This window comes from Arachis ipaensis, chromosome B06 (assembly GCF_000816755.2).
Source record: "Arachis ipaensis cultivar K30076 chromosome B06, Araip1.1, whole genome shotgun sequence".
NCBI lineage: Eukaryota > Viridiplantae > Streptophyta > Magnoliopsida > Fabales > Fabaceae > Arachis > Arachis ipaensis.
Window position 1 is genome coordinate 28,803,728 of NC_029790.2, and position 18,978 is coordinate 28,822,705.

Here is an 18,978-nt window from a genome sequence, read left to right on the forward strand (position 1 = left end):
TCAACATCATCCTCAGCCAATTCTACTATGTAAATTCCCTCTTTTCTATTTTCTATATGTATGTTCTGACTTTATTATCTCTAACTTCTCTCTACTTTGGTTTGTATCTAAAATTCCACAAGATATCATTTTCATGCTCCATGATTACTCTAACTTGCTCTTCTTATTTGGCACCTGAGTTTCTTTCAAGCTTATTATTATTGTAGTTGCCAAACCTCTCTTTCAAAAGTTCTCCTATGGTTATAGTTATCTTTCCTTTGTTGTTTTGTAAGGGGTGAGTGTGGGCCTCATCTGTGTGTTAAATCTTGCATAGCTCCTCTTGATTTTTATTCCCAATTCTATTTTGGCCTTTGTCCTTTTGGGCTTTATCATGGCTATGTTTCTTTTGCTGATCCTCTTGGCTCACATATTCCTTTTGCTTGTTAAAATGCCCCATATCCTCCTGATTTATAGAAAAAGAGTTATTGGGCTTACAAGCCCAACTAACCCCTTCATCTTCAATATCTCTAGCCCTTCCTTCCTTTATCTGATTGATCAAACTTTCCATTTTCTTAATCAACCCTAAGTCTCTTGCATCAGATCCTCTGCTCCTAGCTTACGGTTTCTTCGAGATTACATTCAACTGCTCCTAAGATCCATGACTTTCCTCCCCCATTCTCCCTTGATTTTCGAACTGAACCTCTTGTAGCCTATGACCTCCTATACCCACTTCCCTGCTAGCACCATTTTCAGATGCCCATTGTTGAATCTTACGCTCCTACCCTGTCTGCTCTGTTGCACGCGCCTATTTAGTTTTTGTCCATTTCTGGAATTCATCCTCCCCAACTTGACTTTCCTCCATGCATCTTACTGGCTTAGCGCTATTAACTCCTAATCCAGGAGCATATCTTGGTAACTATGGGTTTCAGCTCGCCATTACTGTTAGATTTTTGCATTCTTTTTTTCATGGCCCAAAATGCCATAGTTTAAGTAGTAAGTGTCCTGGATCCGCTCATATTTGAATTCAATCCATGCATATGGTAATCCATCTCTGGCTAGCCAAAAACCCGTTGGAAAGTATTTAGCAATATTTATCGTCACCTTTGCTCTGAGAAATGTTCTTTGTAAAATTTTATTTCTCCAAGGATCTTCTATCTCCAATACTATTTCTATCTGCTCATCAATAATTGTAGTCGTACTCTTCTTCATGTAGTTTAGTGGGATCCCATGCATTTGTATCCATAGAACCATATGATCATGTCTAACTATGTAGACTGATTCTTTCCTTGTCCACATCTATACGTTTATAAGGTAACCTCTAATACACCAAGGACCTCTATTTAGAAATTGGGTTCTTTTTATTTTATCTTTAAAGCTGATTAATATCTTATTGAGGCCAAATTCTGAAATGGCTACCCCTTCTGGGTTTTCCCACATCCCAAAAATTACAGCTTTGCTAGTCTTGAAGCTAATCTCCTTGTCAGCTATAATCTTTCCTATCAAATTCAAGTTTTCCTCTTTAAAGTGCTCCTCATCACTGGGCTTAATATATATGACTCTACCTTCAATGAACTACTCTACACTAGTAGCCATTTGTGCCACCTCTGTTTGGCTTAGACCTATACCTTTAGTTGTATGGGTTTGTGTTTGTAATAAACTTTGGCTAAACACTTTAAGAGAATAAATGGTGAAACTGATGTATTATAAAGAAGGATATTTTGTTACTTAGTGTAGTGTTCTAGAAGACGATTAAAGTTTTTTTTTTAATTTAAGAGATGAACAAAACCTGAAGTTCTCATGAGCTCTCCTTCCAAAGAAAATAGCTCTCCATGTGTGATAAAAACATCAAGGTTTTGTATTGAATTAAAAGTTATACTGACAAATTGTTTAATAAAACCATTATTTTTGGGCTTCACCCAATAACCAATAAATAGCTTCATAGTTGCCCTAATTACTCTTTCTCACCCTTCCAAGTTACAAGCACCTTTTAATTCCTTTTTTTATGGAAGAAAACTTTTATTCAAGAAAGTAGTCAAACAGTACTTACAAATATCAAGAAACATATTAGATCTAAAATTAAGAAAGAAAAGAGATAATTTTTACATTGAACTATAGTCTAAGAGGAGGCACAGAGTTTGATTACAAAGAATCTTATATGACAATCTCTTTTGTTTCTAATTCTACACTGAAAGTGCTTCAACACAGAAAAAAAAATCTCTTCTTCTCTGAATAGATCGACAAGCTTTGTGAATCTAGAAGTACTTCCATAAAGGAAAAGTTTTTCTCGTTGCATCTTCATCCCATATCTGCAATACTATGTCTAAAATATCCATAAAGAGAATCAATACACTACAAAGGGGATACACCAATCACAAAGGGATTATTATGGATCTAGATCTGGATCTCAGATCTAAACTCTGAAAGAGAAAACTAAAAGAAAGAACAAGAATAGAAAGCAAATAGCCAGAGAAAGGAGAAAGGAGAAGAGAAAGATAAGTGAAAGAAAGGAAAGAAGGAGCGGCGGGGAGGTGTGGGCGGCGAGAGAGTGGCGGTGCTAGAAGGTATGACTGGCTAAGAGAAAGGAGAGTCTGTGACGGTAAACAAGGAGGATGATGAAAGATAATAAGGAAGGAGAAGCAGAAGAGAGGTAGAAGGAAGAAGAAGGTTAAATGAGAGGAGCAGAGGAGACCATTATTTTCATATGCAATACATTCGTTGTCTTCACTGATGGAAGAGTTAGAGAAGAGAGGGATCTGTGAGTGCAGAAAGTGAGGTAGCGTTAGTGATGAACAAGGCAGAAAATGTGAAATGTTAATGGGGTGACAACACCAGCAAAGGCAAGACGACAACGACGGTTTGATGCAACGAAAAAGGGAGTTGGTAGGCTGGAAATTTTGAACTTCTGGCCTTCTAATTCTTCCCCTTTTTTCTTTCTTTTCTCTGAAATTGGACCAATACGATTTTGAGCCATTACTTTTGTTCTAAGACTCTGAAAAGTGAGTATAGTGTAAGGGAGACGAAAGCAAATTCTGAGACTTCTTTTTTCTTTTTCCAATTTTTATTATTTTATATATAAAAACCCAAAACGACGTCGTTCAAGGCCGGGTCCCAGTTTGGTTCGATTGACTAGTTCTTGGCCAGTTTAGCAATTTTTCAATGATTTTCTAAATGGCGGTTTTTTAATGAACCGATCAGATATACAAGTGGTTCTTGATCGGACCGATCTAACCAGTCGATCCAGTCTAATTTTCAAAATATTGATAATTTGGATGTAACAAAAATTAAAGACTAAAATTTAGTTCTTTATTTTAAATATGAATTATCCTAAGTTCTAACATAATATTTAAATTTACTAATAAAAAATATTTTTCAAATTGTTTTCTAAATTGAAACAACAATCAAATTGAGTCTGTAGTTTTTATGGACCAAATTGAGTAAAATATTTTTTTGTTTCATGTCAATTTGGCGAATAATGGCATACCATATGTCAACTAATATTTCAAGTCAGCATTTTAATCTTATAAAGAAAGAATTCAATATAATAAATTGGAGTTTATTATAATTTACAAGAGCTAAAAATAAAACAAAAAAGATAAAAGTGAACTAAAAGAATGTACTCTACTTCTATACATGATTTAACTTGTAAAGTTGTCACTCTTTGCTAGTCTTCTTCACTCATAAAGGATCTGTGGATAACTTTTTTTTATCTATAGCTGAGTGCTGAAAGATCATTTTATTTTTCTATAACCATACATCCCACACTACAGCATAAAAGTTGATAACCTACTTTTTCCAACTTCTCTCATTGAAACTACAACCTAACTCTCAAAGAATTTTATCACAATACTTGACATGGCTCAACATCTGACAAATTATTGAATCCAAGCATGTCAAATCTACAACGTATAATTAGATAGACCAAGCAAAAAATTTATTGTTTCAACTTCCGTATCACTTAGCACACGAACATTATCCCTACAATCAATCATACCCAGTCTACCTAAATATCTTTCGTATTCAACCTCCATACCAATATATACCATGCAAATAATTCAATTCGTGGGAAAACCAAGTCCCTCTAGATGGCCTTAGCATTACTATAACTCATTCTCATCCTCTAACAAATTTGTCTATAGCACTTTGTCAAAGGAATTTGTGAAATAAATACCCTTCTTGTACAAATAAATATATTGGCAGACTACTTATAACAGATTCAAATAATATATTGGCAGACTACTTATAACAAATTTAATCAACTCTAACTTACCCACCTTATTCAAAATCTTTATCCTTCCATAAAGATAACTTCTCCTCGTCAACCTTATCAATCACATGTTTTTACGTCTGTACGTGCCTTGGATTTGCCCCCAATAATATACCCAAATATCTCACAGGAAACTCAGCTAACTTACACCCCAACAAAACACACATGTAATGTACCTACTCATTCACAGTTGATGGGAATCAAGCTATAATTATGAAAATTAATACTCAACCTAGACATAATTACAAAGCACCTCAATAACCACTTATGATTATGAATGGAATCCTCATGCAGTGGATAAAATAGAATGGTGTCATCCACAAATTAGAGATTTGGAACAATTTCACACTATCTTTTTCCACTAATGTATAGGAGATACGTCCATTTCTTATTGCCTCAGAAATCATTCTATTCAACACATCCACCACTAATACGAACAAGAAAAAAGAGATGAGATCTCCTTATTGCAAACCCCTACCCATCTTGAATGATTTTGACGATAACAATATAGATATTGTATCCACACACTCCTTAATTGATATGAAATAGAAATTAGGATAAGATGAAAATTAAAGGAATGATTGAAAATGAACAAAAAACTAAATTAAAATTAAAAGCAAAAATAAAATATGAAATTGAATACAAATAAAATCATTCTACCTTTTTATCCTATTTCTCAACACAATAATAAATAGACCCACTCAACCTAACTTGTTCACACCATAGTTTGGGAATTGAATCGAAGGAAATCACTCAACCTTCTCTTCAATTTCTCGATACAACAAAAGAGGGATTCACTCAACTTTATTTGTCCACACTATAGTGTCATCACGAAACCCAAAAGTGATTTTCACTCTCTAGTTTCTACTTGACAACCATAATAGTTTAGAAAATTTTATAACATCTTATTAGATTAAAATAAAGAAAATTCCAAACTCACTAACATGAAGTCCAATCTACTAACTAAATAAATAAAATCAAAATATATAAAATTAAATTGAACATTCTAATATTTAAAAATATTAACTGATAACTACTAAATAATACTTAAACTATTCATGCAAGAAACATTTGAAGTATATATCCCTTGAACTCTTTATGTCACAAATATTTAAAATACATATCATTAATCGAACCCCTCCATTTGTCAACAAGAACCATCTTCACCAACACTATACCCACAAACTTCTACTTGATTCTGTTATAAGCTTTTTCAAAATCTAACTTAATAATCGTTGCTAACTATCTCTTTAACTTCAATCAATGGACCGTTTTGCGTGCAATCTAAGCACCATGCATTATGAATCTTCAGACCCTTCACAAATGCACTAAGTCTCACCTACTAGAATTGACAAAACCCTCCTCATCCTTCTTGGTAAGACCTTGAATATTATCTTATACACAAAATCTACCATACTAATTGGACATGGATATTTGATTTTCTTAGCACCTACAAACTTAAGTGCCAGAACAACTCATGTAATGTTACAATTCTGTGTAACTTCTTTGATTCAAAGTGTCCCATCACTCAATAGATGAAAATCTAACTTAACTGACGATTTAAACCTTTAAACCAATTTTGTCATCATAAAAGAAATTATTGACCAATTTGATTAATATATAGATAGCTTAATCTCTTTTTTTTTTTTAGAAACCATTGTGATCGTGCTAACCCCTTTTTGGGGTTTTGGTTGTCCATATATAACTTGGTCGAATATTTCTTGATCAAATAGATCGGTTGAATGGTCGAAGAATGATTAAGTGGTCGAGTCGAGAAGAAGGAAGTTAATGTCGAAAGTGTTGATTTGTACAAAGTTATTTCAGGTCAAAACTAATGGATCAAAGTATCAAGATCAAAGACAAGTTGTGCAGAGGTGATAGTTACTCGAGCCAGCATTTGGCAGGAACAATTATTTTGCATATGTTTAAAGATGACATCTACCAATATAAGATTGGTCGAATTATTCTATAAATAGATAAGACTTGGAAGAAACAAAGGTTAGAATTCTTATTTAAAAAACACTCTCGCACTCTCATATCAAAAAAATTTTCTGAGTTTGTTTAGAGCTTTCTTTTCTGTAGGGTTCTTTCCATTGTCTTTAAATTTTCTTTAGATTTCTTGCAAATTTACTTTCTCTTTGCCAAGTTTTTTTTTTCTTTCATTTCCTTTCTTTATGTTGTTGCATTATATTTGAATTTAAAGTCCTTTGATCATGTCAAAAATATTTTACTGCTTATTTTAAATTTAAAAGTCATCTACTTTGTTCTTGAATTCTCTCCATTCCAAACCTTTCAAATTTACCTTTTATTTCAAGTTCTTTCTTTTTATTTATTTGTTCAAAAATAGAATTTTTGGTGTATAAATAAAAACGAATACTCATAAAGAGTAGGTTTCGCTTTCAAATCACTAGATATCATGTAAAATCTGGTCAAATCATAATTAATTAAATAGGAGTGAATATGGTTAGAAAATCTAGCAATTAGAATTTGATAATTTAAATATGATATTTGGACTCAGTGGATTTTTCTGAGTTGGAAAACATAGTTTTTTGCGTAAAAATACGCACTGGAATTTTGACCGGCAGTACCGGCTGAGATCTGTCTGGTACTGCAGCTGAGAAAATTAATTATAAGAGAATAAGGCCAAGAAATTAGGAGTTATAATTAGAAAATATAGAAATATTTAAAATGCAATTTAAAATACAATTTAAAACTCTAATCTTAAAGGTTTTGGCCCAAAATTGGAATAACGGACAAAAATAAGTTAACCGGGTCCAAGTGGGCCCAAGACCCAACATATATAAATATTAGTTATGAGTAGAAGTGTCAATTTAGCCCAAATCTTAGGGCCAGCCCTCAACCCTCCAAAAAAATTCTAGCCCACAGCCCTAAAAATTATAAAATGATATTTTGTAAGCCCAACCCTAATTAAGTCCTCCCAACAAAAAAGCAAAATAGGGCTGGCCCTATAAGCCCTACAAGCCCTAAATCAAATCTTCTCCTCCCTGAGACCCGGACAATCTAAACTTCAATTGATAGAAGTTGCAACGAGCAGGTTTTCGAAAGACAATGTTATCGGTGAAGGGGGATATGGAGTTGTTTATCAAGGCAAGTTAATCAATGGGAGTCATGTGGCTGTTAAGAAGCTCCTCAATAATCTGTAAGATTTTTGAATTAGTTTATCAGTTTTTTTGGCTATTATCAAAATTGGTTTTGTGGAATCTTTCTTGTCTTGTTTTACTAGGATGTGTGTATGCAGCTAGTTTAACTAACACTATCGTCTCACCTGATGCAGAGGACAAGCCGAGAAGGAATTTAGAGTGGAAGTTGAGGCTATTGGACTATTGGTCATGTGCGGCACAAGAACTTAGTCAGACTTTTAGGTTATTGCATTGAAGGCACTCACAGGTATCAAATTGTTTTGTTATGCATTCCATTTAATTAAACATCAAAATGGTAACTGCATAATTATTATTATTATTATCATTTTTTTAACTTGTATCCATTTGTGTTTGACTTTTGATGGCTGCTTTTATATGGATCTGACCATACAAAATGAATATTTAATACTTCTATTAATTACTGGAACTTAGTTGTAGAGCGAATTTAGTTGTCTTATTGATTATTGACTAATATAGTTAGAAGTTCTCTGTCATGGGTTTTCCTATGACCATAGATTTCGTTAACATTTTCTCTTGCTTTTCCATTCTTAATACATGTTTTGCTTGTTTGATTGATTGTTACTGTTTTCTCTTCAATTACTTCTTATTGAAACTTCAGAGATGAATAATTAATATGAATTAATGAATGTTGTTGTTGTTGCTATAGAATTTTAATACACATTATTTGGATATAATTAGAAAATTTATAAACATGGATGATGAGATTGTTTCTGAGACTCCTGTTCAAGCTTCTAGTAGTGTTGATTCTGGTAAAAAATCTAATGTTTGGAGATTTTTTAAGAAGATTGAAAAAGACAGAGATGGTATTGAAAAGGCTGAATGCAATTTTTGTCATCATGAATACAAAATTGGAAAAAATCCGAAAACTAAGAATGCTTACAGGACTTCTCATCTAAGTCGTCATATAGTTTCTTGTAAATCTATACCCCTCAATATTAGATTTGATGATGATATAGAGGGTCTGCCAACTAAAATTGATCAGAATGTTCATAGAAAAAAACTCGCTCAGGCTATAGCAAAACATGATCTTATGTTTAGCTTTTTTGAGTATGAGGGTATTAGAGATTGGATTAATTACATTAGTCCAACGATTATAATGCCTTCTAGAAACACTTTAGTTTCAGATCTTCAAATGATTTATTCAACAGAGAAAGAGAAATTGAGGCAGAAGATGTCTAGGATACCTAATAGAATTTGTTTGACATCTGATGTGTGGACAGCATCTACCACTGAAGGATATATTTGTCTGACAGCTCATTTTGTTGATGAGAATTGGCGACTAGTGAGTAAGATTTTGAATTTTCATCGAATGATTCCTCCCCATACTGGAACCGATATGGAAGCAGTCTTATTTAACTCTTTGAAGCAATGGGGTATTGATAAGAAAGTATTCTCTATTACTTTAGATAATGCTTCTGCAAATGACAACATGCAAAACATCTTAAAAACTCATCTATGTAAGCAGAATAGTTTGCTTTGCGATGGAGAATATTTTCATGTGTGTTGTTCCGCTCATATTTTAAATTTGATTGTACAAGAAGGGTTAAAGGTGGCTGCTAGAGCTTTATTTAAAATCAGAGAGAGTGAATATATGTGAAAGCTTCTGATGGGAGAAAAATGAAATTCAAAGATTGTGTGCAGCAAGCAGAAATTGAAGAAGGTGTTGGTCTAAAATCAGATATTCCAACTCGATGGAATTCTACATATATGATGTTATAAAGTGCAATTAAATTTGAAAAAACGTTTGACATCCTTAGTGTTGTAGATGGAGCTTATAAAGATTGTCCGACAAATGAAGAATGGAGCTTAGGGAAAAAAAATGTGTGAATTTTTAGAGCCATTTTATGAAACTACAAACCTCATTTCGGGTTCATCATATCCAACATCAAATTTGTATTTTATGCAAGTTTGGAAAATTGAATGTCTTTTGGAAGACAATCAAACTTGTGATGATGTTGTTATTATGAACATGGCTTTCAGAATGAAGATGAAGTTTGATAAATATTGGAAGGATTATAGCACTGTCTTAGCTTTTGGGGCAATTCTTGATCCTCGATTAAAGTTAAAGTTCTTGAGGTTTCAACCTTATAAAAACTAGATCCTTCAACCTTTGAATTGAAGGCAAATGAAGTATTGGAGAAATTTAAAAGGTTGTATGGAGAGTACATAAATACTTTTGGTGGTTCAACAATTTCTCAAAGTAGTAATCAATCTCCTATGTCACCTGAAGAAGGAAGGCTTACAAAGAAGAGCAAAATGGTGATGAAGGTATTTAATTTTAATATAGTATTATTTTTCTCCTATTATGTTTATTCGTTACTTAAATAATCTTTATACTATATCTTTTAGGAGTTCAGAGAATTTGACTGTGAAACCCAAATTTCCAAGGATAAAGATGAATTAGAGATTTATCTAAAAGAAGGTTTGATTCACACCAATGAAGATGATTTGAAGTATGATGTGCTAAATTTTTGGAAGATTAATGAGGATAGGTTTCCCATTCTGTCAGTTATGGCCAGAGATGTTTTAAGTATTCCCATCACTATTGTAGCATCTGAGTCTGCATTCAGTATTGGTGGACGTATTTTAACAAAATATAGAAGTTCCACTCTTCATGAGCATGTCCAAATGCTTATTTGCACAAGGAGTTGGTTACGTGGATTTGTTCCAAATCATGATGGTAAATATTTATGCTATTTTTTTCAAATAATATTTTAAATTGAATTTCTAACTGTTTTTTAATTGGTTGATTTTAGATGATGAAATTGGTGAAATTCATGAAGAAGAAGTGTCAACAGCAACGATGCATCCCCCTCAACATTCATGATTTTAGATGATGAATTTTTGTGTCAACTTTATTTTAATTTTCTAGAGACATTATTGATGGTAATTCTAGAGAGTAAGAAAAAGGGTGATGAGATAGTGAATGCCATGTTTGATTTCTTGATATATATAGTTAAAAGTTGGATTTAATATGATCAATGTACAATATTAACATTTATTTTTTTATTTTTTTATTTTTTACGCATAAAAATGATAAAGGGATAAAACAAACTAATGACTTTTAATAAGTTTTATGTGTGTTGTTGAAATAGAGAATGTAAAAAAAAAAAAGAGAGAGAGAATTAGGTAACCCATGGGTTGGCCCTAGGGCTTTTGGCCCATGAGGGCTTTTAAAAAATTTGACCCTATTAGTTAAAGGGCTTTTTATTCTTCTGGCCCTATAAAGTAGGGCCAAACATATTGACACTACTAGTTATGAGTATTTCAGCTCATTTACCCTAAAAGAAGAGGGTAGGGGCGCTGAAATAGAGAAGAGAGAAAGAAGAGAGAAAATCCTAACTTCATCAAACTTCAAATCATCATAACTTTCTCTCTGGAACTCCGATTGACGAGCTGTTTGTGGTCACGTATCGCTCTTCTCATCCTCTACAATTTTATCTAAGTTTTTTGGTGAGTAATCCATTATCCCCTACCCAGTTTTATTTTTCCTCTTGTATTTTGAATTTGGTTTGGGTTTTGAGAAAATCTTGTGATTTTGGTTGTTTAGAGGTGCTCTAGTATGAGCCATTGGTGATATTCATCACAACATTTCGTGGGTTAAGGTAAAGAACCCTCCAACCCTTGTGATTTATCATTTTTATGAATCCTAGGTTAATGTATATATGTGAAATTGGTTATGTTAGTGTATTTGGTGATTTTGGTGCACAATTGGGAGGTTGGTGTTGCTTGAGGAGCTTTAGTGAGACTTGGAGTTAAGAGTTGGTAGAGACTTTCGAGAAGAAGCTCAATTAATTTGGCTACAAGAGGTATGGTTTAAGTTTCATTTAAGTACCGTGTGGTGTGATTAAAATTCCTAGGCTAGATGCTCCTAGGATTAAGTTTGGATAGTATAAATAGTTGGTACTAATATGCATAGTTGATATGTCATGTGAATTAATGAATGGATTGAGAATTGTGTGAATTGTATGATGATATAAGATATTGGATGGATTTTTTATATTGAATGTGTGAATAATTGGTTTGATTAAAGAATACTAAGGTTTGAGAAATTGGAGTGTGGAATTTGATAGTTTTAGGTGAAATTGTGTAGATGAGGTAGGTTTGGTTTTAGTTGAGTGTAATTATGTGTATGTGGTTGGGTTGTGGTCATTTGGATGAGTGGAAATGAATTTGGCTTGTGAACATTAGAAAAATTAGTGATTTCTAGTTTTGGGGTAAAAACTTATTTTTGACCAACTTTGGCGGTTCGTAACTCGGTCCACGGAGTTCAGAATTCTTCAAAAATAGATTTTTATGAAATGTTATTCAAAGATCTTTCCAACGGTTCAGAAATGGTTGAAAAATGAATTTTGTAGAAGAAGTTATGTATGGTGGGAGTTTGAGGTTTAAAAATGAAATTCTGCAACTTTTTAACTTAGTAAAATTTTTTGGCAGAACGCACACCCACGCGTATGCGTGGCTGACGCGCACGCATCATTTTCAAATATTTGCCATCCACACGTGCTCCTGGCCGACGTGTACACGTCGATGGGCTAAATCAGTTGTCCAGCCAAAATTTCCGAGAGTTGTGCTGGAGTTGTGTTGGTTTTGTGCCTGGGGCACAAAACACACCCACGCGTACGCGTGGCTGACGCGCAGGCGTCATTTGGCTTTTCTCCCATCCACGCGTGCGTGAGGGAAACGCGTATGCGTCACTGTATCTTGCTGCCTTCTATGCGTGCGCATGGACGACGCGCACGCGTGACCCCGTTTTCACCCCAAAGCTGATTTTGAGTTTTTAAAGCCAAATTTCAGACTTCTAAGTCCCCATTCTCACACTTTATGTCCCAAATACTTATAGTATGCCTAGCGATGGGAAGGAGCTAGGAGATGTGGTAACTTGTGGATGAAGTAAGGGAAGAATTAATGATGAATTATGATTAATGATGACTGTATGAGTTGCTGAGGATGATGATGGAAGTGCGGTGTATGCCGTGAGCCAAAGGACTGTATTTAATAATGATTATTGGCTGGTTATGGGTTAGTTATGAGCCGGATAGCTATGATAAATATTGATTATGGATGAAAATGAAAATATGGCTTTGAATGATTGTTTTATCTTGAACTCTCTTTCTCGAAAGTGCGACCCCAGAGAATTGAAGAAAGGTGAAGATCCCCTTCCTTGTTCCTCCTGATATTGTAAAATCGCCCCCAACGAGATGGTGGTAGGTTAGGATCCCCTCCTTGGTTCCTCTTGGGCATATGAGAATGTACCTCCTGGGTAGATGCAAGGGTTGTGGTTGCGCCCCACTTGTTCCAGGTTGGTTAGTATAGAGGCTCTTCGGGTAGACGCAAGGGTTGTGGTTCATCCCACTTGCTCCGGGTAAGAGATTGTGACGCCTGGATAGTAGCAGCAGTAGTGGTGATTCCACCCGCTCCAGTTTGATCTTTTAAACACCTGCCTGGGTAGATGCAGTGGCATTGATCCACTTGCTCCGGGATGTAGTGAGACATACCTGCCTGGGTAGATGCAGTGGAGTGATTCCACTTGCTCCGAATTTGGTTTTGAGACTCCTGGAGTAGATGCAGTGGTTAGCCACCACTTGCTCCCAGTAGAGTATGATTTGAGATTTGTGGAATTATCTGAGTTTCAGATTTTCTTGGGTAGATGCAGTGGGTCGGCTCCACTTGCTCCAGGTTGAGATCTGAGATTCTGTTGACCCTATGTCGTAAGTGTGGCCGAACACTGTGAAAGTTCCAGATGAGCTCGCCCCCGTGAATAAACACCAGTGTGGGTGTTGTGTGATCATGTTTATGATTGAGAATGACTCGAGTTGGGAATGCACGACAGAGGAACAGTCCAATGGTTAGCTACCAGGACTTGTCGGGTTGGCTTTATAGCCGACCGATGAGACTCATCAGCCATAGGGTAGGCATACATCATTTTTATATGTTTGAATTATTTGGGTTTGCCTATTTGTTTGTATTGCTATATCATATATGCTATATTACTTGACTATATGCTATCTGTTCTACTTGTACCTTATTTGTGTATTACTTGTCTGTATTGATTGTGTTTGTACAACTGAGAGGTCCCTCATGCTAGTGTCGGTGGACGCTGAGGGCTATTCTTGACGAGATGAATTGATGTTATATTGAATAATGATGATGAATATTGAATGAGATAATTTGAGCTCCCTGGGTAGACGCAGTGATGTGATTTCACTTGCTCCATGTGAGGATAAGAGGTAACGCTATAGAATTGTTGAGATAAAATAACTGGTGATGGTTTGGCTTATGATTCTGATTCTATTTTGTTGGAGAGTTAGAAAGTTGGGAAGTATGAAAGATATGAATTAGAGTTAGCATTCCCTTATGACAGTTTCCTGTTTATGGACTAGTGAGAACATAGGGTGAATATTTGGTGAAATGAAGTTTAGGATGCTTAGTGAGTTTTTATTACAATGCATTGTATTTATTTGGCACTTTTACCGTACTGAAAATCCATGGGTCGGGGGTTCTCATTCCGTATATATCTCTTGTTTTTCAGATACAGGTCCAGGTGCTCAGTGAGTTGCGGTTCATCTGAGAGATGGCGAAGATCTTTATATTCTCTACTTTATATTTGCTTAGAGTCTCTCCACCTTTATTTAAAAAGCTTTATGTATTGAACTCTTTTGAATTTGCCTATAGAGGCTTTTATGTTTCTTTTGGGAGAGATTAGGAGTTTCTGTTGTCAACTACTTTCATACTGTACCCTAGCCGGCTTAAACTTCGCGAGTCGCGACTAGTGGCTATTTACTTATGTTATATATCTATATACTGTCATTCTCTTATTCTCCTTTATGACTTTATCCTTATAACGCTTTCGACTTCACGCTTTATCTATTAGTTGCTGATGCGTGAGTGATATGTCTTCACAATTTTATTTTTACTCTTTTCAGGCTCCTCGATTAATACTCCTTTCAATTAATACTTATATTTATGTAATAAAAAAAAATCCCCCTTAAAAATCGTACCACCTTATTATCATTGACTTATGGCTCGAGTATAAGAATTTGAGTATTATGGTGTTACCTATCGAACCAACCCAAATTTACTAAAAATTCTGCATAGCAATATACATACATACAATCAAATTAGACTAATCATGACACAAAATTGCATTCCTTTCTACTAGTTCTTAGATCGGTTTCTTGTTTCATTCAAAATTAAATTCAAAGTCAATTCTACATACACTGCTAAGTTTTCCATTTGCATTTAAACCAACTAGATTGCTCTTCAAATTAAACTAAACTCTTCATAACATACAACAATAATACCAATAATAATAGTAACAATAGTCTAACTTCTTTAATTTCATATTCGTTAGGCCAAGTTTCTTTTTCTTGATTCTAGATTACTAGCGGATCCAGAAGGTGGTGGTGGCCAAAATTGTGCATTCTTAACCTTTGATATGCTTGCCAATACACTCAATGGAGTCACATCCCCAACTACTGTCACCTTCTTTGCCGCAAAATCTATGTTGAAGGATGTAACTCCTGCCATATATTAATGATTAATATAATAGTAAATTACAAATAATAAAAGAGGATTGTTAGGAGTCAGCAACTTTTGTGATTTGTAGCTATTAAATAGCCATCAATGATGATTTTAATGGTATGAGATTTCATCCAATGACTCACTTTTTTTTACTAGTTACATGCTGTCCAAAATTTGAAAAAGTTACTGACCCTTATACTTTTCCATAATAAAAAGCTGGTGTCACAAAAATTTATTATTTTACCTTGCATTCTAGAGAGATGCTTCCTCACTTTGCCTTCACAACCTTTGCAATGTAGAGAAACCCTTAATACCACAACCTGTGAAGAGATTTATTCGTATGGTTAAATGCACTGATTTGTGTATTTCTGTTTAATAATTTAAAAATGATCCTGTAATATAATATCAGTTTTTTTTGAGGATAATTTTTTAAAATTTCTAAAAAATAAAAATTTGTTGGAGACTATAGTGTAAAATCTTTAGAAACCAATTTGAATGTTTACTTATTCAAAATATATAGTTTTAATACAAGACAAAAAAATAAATATACTAATTTATGTTTTTAAGTCCAAAAACAAAAGTATTGCATAAAAACACATGTTAGATGTAATACAACTCACACGTGTCTACTCCTATGTGAAAAAGCTTTAGCAACATGTTAAGATTACCGATGAAATTTTTTTATAAAAAATATACAAAATTCAAATTTTTAATAGGTGTTTTGTTTACCTAAAGTAAATATTTCAATAACTATGATGATCTTTAGCTAAACCCTGTAAAAAATCTTATTAGAAAACTGGAACTTTTGTTGACAGTAATAGTAACATTGTTCTGTTCTTGTTCATGAGCAACATATCAAATCATCATCGTCTAATAAATTGAAGCAAAAAGACATGTTTAAAAAGGTAAAACTTAATTACCTGGTTTGACGAAGCAGATTTTGGAGCAGAGGAGGAGCTGGAGGGTTTAGAATTAGATGCATGATGATGTTTTATTGTTTCATCTTGATTATGAACAACTTGATGACCCTTCTTTTTATCATCATCAACATTAATATTAGAAGTATTTAGAGCCAAAACAGGATCATAATCTGATATGTCACTTAGCAGATACCTTGATGAACCAGCAGGAGTGACCCAACTCCTTCTCACAACACTATCAATGGCCTTTGAAGAGTGATTGTTGGTAAAATGTTCAGTCACCTTATTCTCTGTCACACTCTTTTTCTTATCATGACCCTTTCTTGAACTTCTCTTAGAAGAAGAAGAAGAAGAAGAAGGAGAAGAAGACGATGATGATGATTTTTTCTTACCCTTTTGGAGATCATGGTGGCCAGGTTTGGGGTCAACGGAAGAGGGAGTCGGTGGGAGAGTGAAGTCTCTAGAAGGTGTTCTTCTAGAATCCATGATGATGGGGTTGTGGCGGTCGAGGGCCCTGCCACCGAGATGGAAGGTGTTGGAAGAAGAAGAAGAAGAGGAGGCTTGTTCCATGGCATGAGATATGGCTGTTGAGGATTGTGAAGCGCAGAAGATATCAATGCCTTTCATCTTTGGATGATGATGATGATAGTGGCAGAGAAGTACTAAGTGGTTTTAAGAGAATCTGAATTCTGAAATGAACAAATTAAAGATGTGGAAAATAAAACGGGAACTTCAACTAGAAGGAAGGTTGGTACTAACTACTTTAAAGCTTCAATGCCTTTTGAATGGAAGGTGTTAGATCAATATATCTTATTTCTCAGCTAAAATACAACTGTTAACAAATTTGTAAACTTTTTTTTAAGGTTTATATTTCACAAAAATACTATCATGTGTTTATTTATAAATGTTTATTTTATTTTCAATTGTATCTTGTATTTGAAGATACATTTTATTTTAATGATTAATTTGATAGTTGATTTTTTGTATATAGGTAGTATGATTATAAATTTTATATAATATAAAGAGTTAGATCTATTACAGTGTATTATGAGCTGAAATGTTAAATTTAAAATTAACAAATAAGTATGAAGACTAGAGTTGAGATAGATAAAAGCCATCGAAATGAAATGGAAGTTCCAGAATTCAAGAAATTACATTGTTTTAAGATAAGTGAATAAAGTGGAGAGAAAGGTAAAAACTTTTGTGAGTATAGAATAAGTTTGGTTCTTTATGTTTCTAGTGGCATATTACCAACTATGCCACTTTCTAGCACACTCGTTTGCTGTGGGACCTAAAACATACATAATAATATTGCTGAAAAATGATGTACATGCCAAGGTTGTTCATTGCACGTGCAATGGTTATGTCCTTATTTATGATGATGTTGCCATCTATTAAAAAGTCAAGGGTGGACTTCATAAAGATGCAATTAAGTAAGTACAACAATGGATTTGTGTCTTAACTTCTCATTCTTTCCATTATCTATATGTAAAGTAAGTAAATTCAACTATCACACTAGCTAAAAAAATTACCTCAAGGCAAGTATATCTATCTAGCAACAACTCTAATAAAAATATCATAAAAGTTTTTATGATAATCTTTATTTAAAAAGTGTGATTTATTTATTTAATTATATTTTAAATAAAAATAATACTTTTATAATATATAAAAATTAAACTCTATAATTTATTATTTAATAATCAAAATAAAATATTTTTACATAATAACAATAATAAAATTTTCATTGTAGTAGATACTTCATCATATTATTCTCTCTTTCTCTCTCTCAATCTCCACCTATAACACCACCACTAGCACTGGAATATTTGCTCCAGTCGCACAATTACTACCATGACAGCGTCGACAACAACGCCTAAAGTATCTACCTATCTATTTTACTTTGGGTTAATAGGGTTAGGTAGTTCTTTTATTGATTGTTCCTTCCTCCTCAATTTCTAAGAACACTAAATATTTAAAACTTTTTGTCTATATTTTTTTTTCCTTTTTGTTCTATAACGTTTTTATCTAATGTAATATTGGGATAAATGCAAATTTCTGCTGTATAGTATATAGTTTTGGATCCCATTTTCCTCCTTACTTTGTAAGGATGCCTGATGTGTCACCTTTTGAGATTGAAATAGGATAAGATTCCCATGCGTTGGAATTTTATTTAAGCATGGGTGATTAACTTATAAAAAATTTTGATCATTATGTATTATATAATGATTAGCAATTATGTGACGATAAATGTAAATATGATGCAAAAATACAGTGAATATATATTATTGAAAGTTTCAATTTTTCTATTTTTCTAATATTTAAATAAATAAAAATATAAATATATATATTCTTACTCTTTGTTTATTAAAGCCATTCTAAATATTAAAAACAATTTTAGTAAATATATTTTTTGTTATAAAAAATCTTTTTTCTTTATTTACTAGATATAATTGTTACAACTTTGTAAAACTATCTTTGAAACACTAACTTAGATTAGAAAAAAATAAAAACTTTGAAAAGTTGAAATTTTAACAAACCGGATATAAGTGGTGTATGTAACATTACTAACATACATGCATAAAATATTGGGTGCAGACATGCTTTGGATTGACGTGAAGTTTCAGAGGCATGAAATTCAGAAATTCCATGGCATGAAGGTGAAAGGATAAAAGAATTTGTGGCACAAATTACAAAAGCACCATGAAATTTGGTTATGCTCTGTTACTCTGCTGGGTTTGTTGGGCATGGCCTACAGGTTCAGTACTCTTCAGTGCTCATCCATGCACTTGACATTGCAGCAATTTCAAGTGCTGTTCAAACCTCAACAAATTATATAGATAGTATTGCTATGAATCAAAGTATTAGAATAATCTATAGTGTTGGATACCAAATCAAACATTTTTAATACAATTCCAAGTTCCATACAAGTCACAAAAAAAGTCAGTGCAATTTTTTTACCTTTCAATTTCATCAGAGTTTAATGTATGTCCAAAAAATTAAAGTTGTTAAAATTTAAATAAAAACTCACAATGTGAAATTAATATTTGATCGTTAAATTATTTGATAAATTTAATTAAATTATTATTTTATTATTCTCAATTATTAACTT

At 33.3% G+C, this 18,978-nt stretch overlaps 1 protein-coding gene across 1 annotated transcript; it reads right to left on the bottom strand.

Annotated features, from left to right (window-relative positions):
* On the bottom strand, window positions 14,578–16,704 carry LOC107648708 (protein SODIUM POTASSIUM ROOT DEFECTIVE 2-like). Its single transcript, XM_016352531.2, has 3 exons — window positions 15,870–16,704; window positions 15,194–15,269; window positions 14,578–14,948 (listed from the first exon to the last, which is right to left on the bottom strand). Exons 1-3 carry the CDS (start codon window positions 16,494–16,496, stop codon window positions 14,776–14,778), a joined length of 876 nt encoding a protein of 291 aa, XP_016208017.1. The 5' UTR covers window positions 16,497–16,704; the 3' UTR covers window positions 14,578–14,775.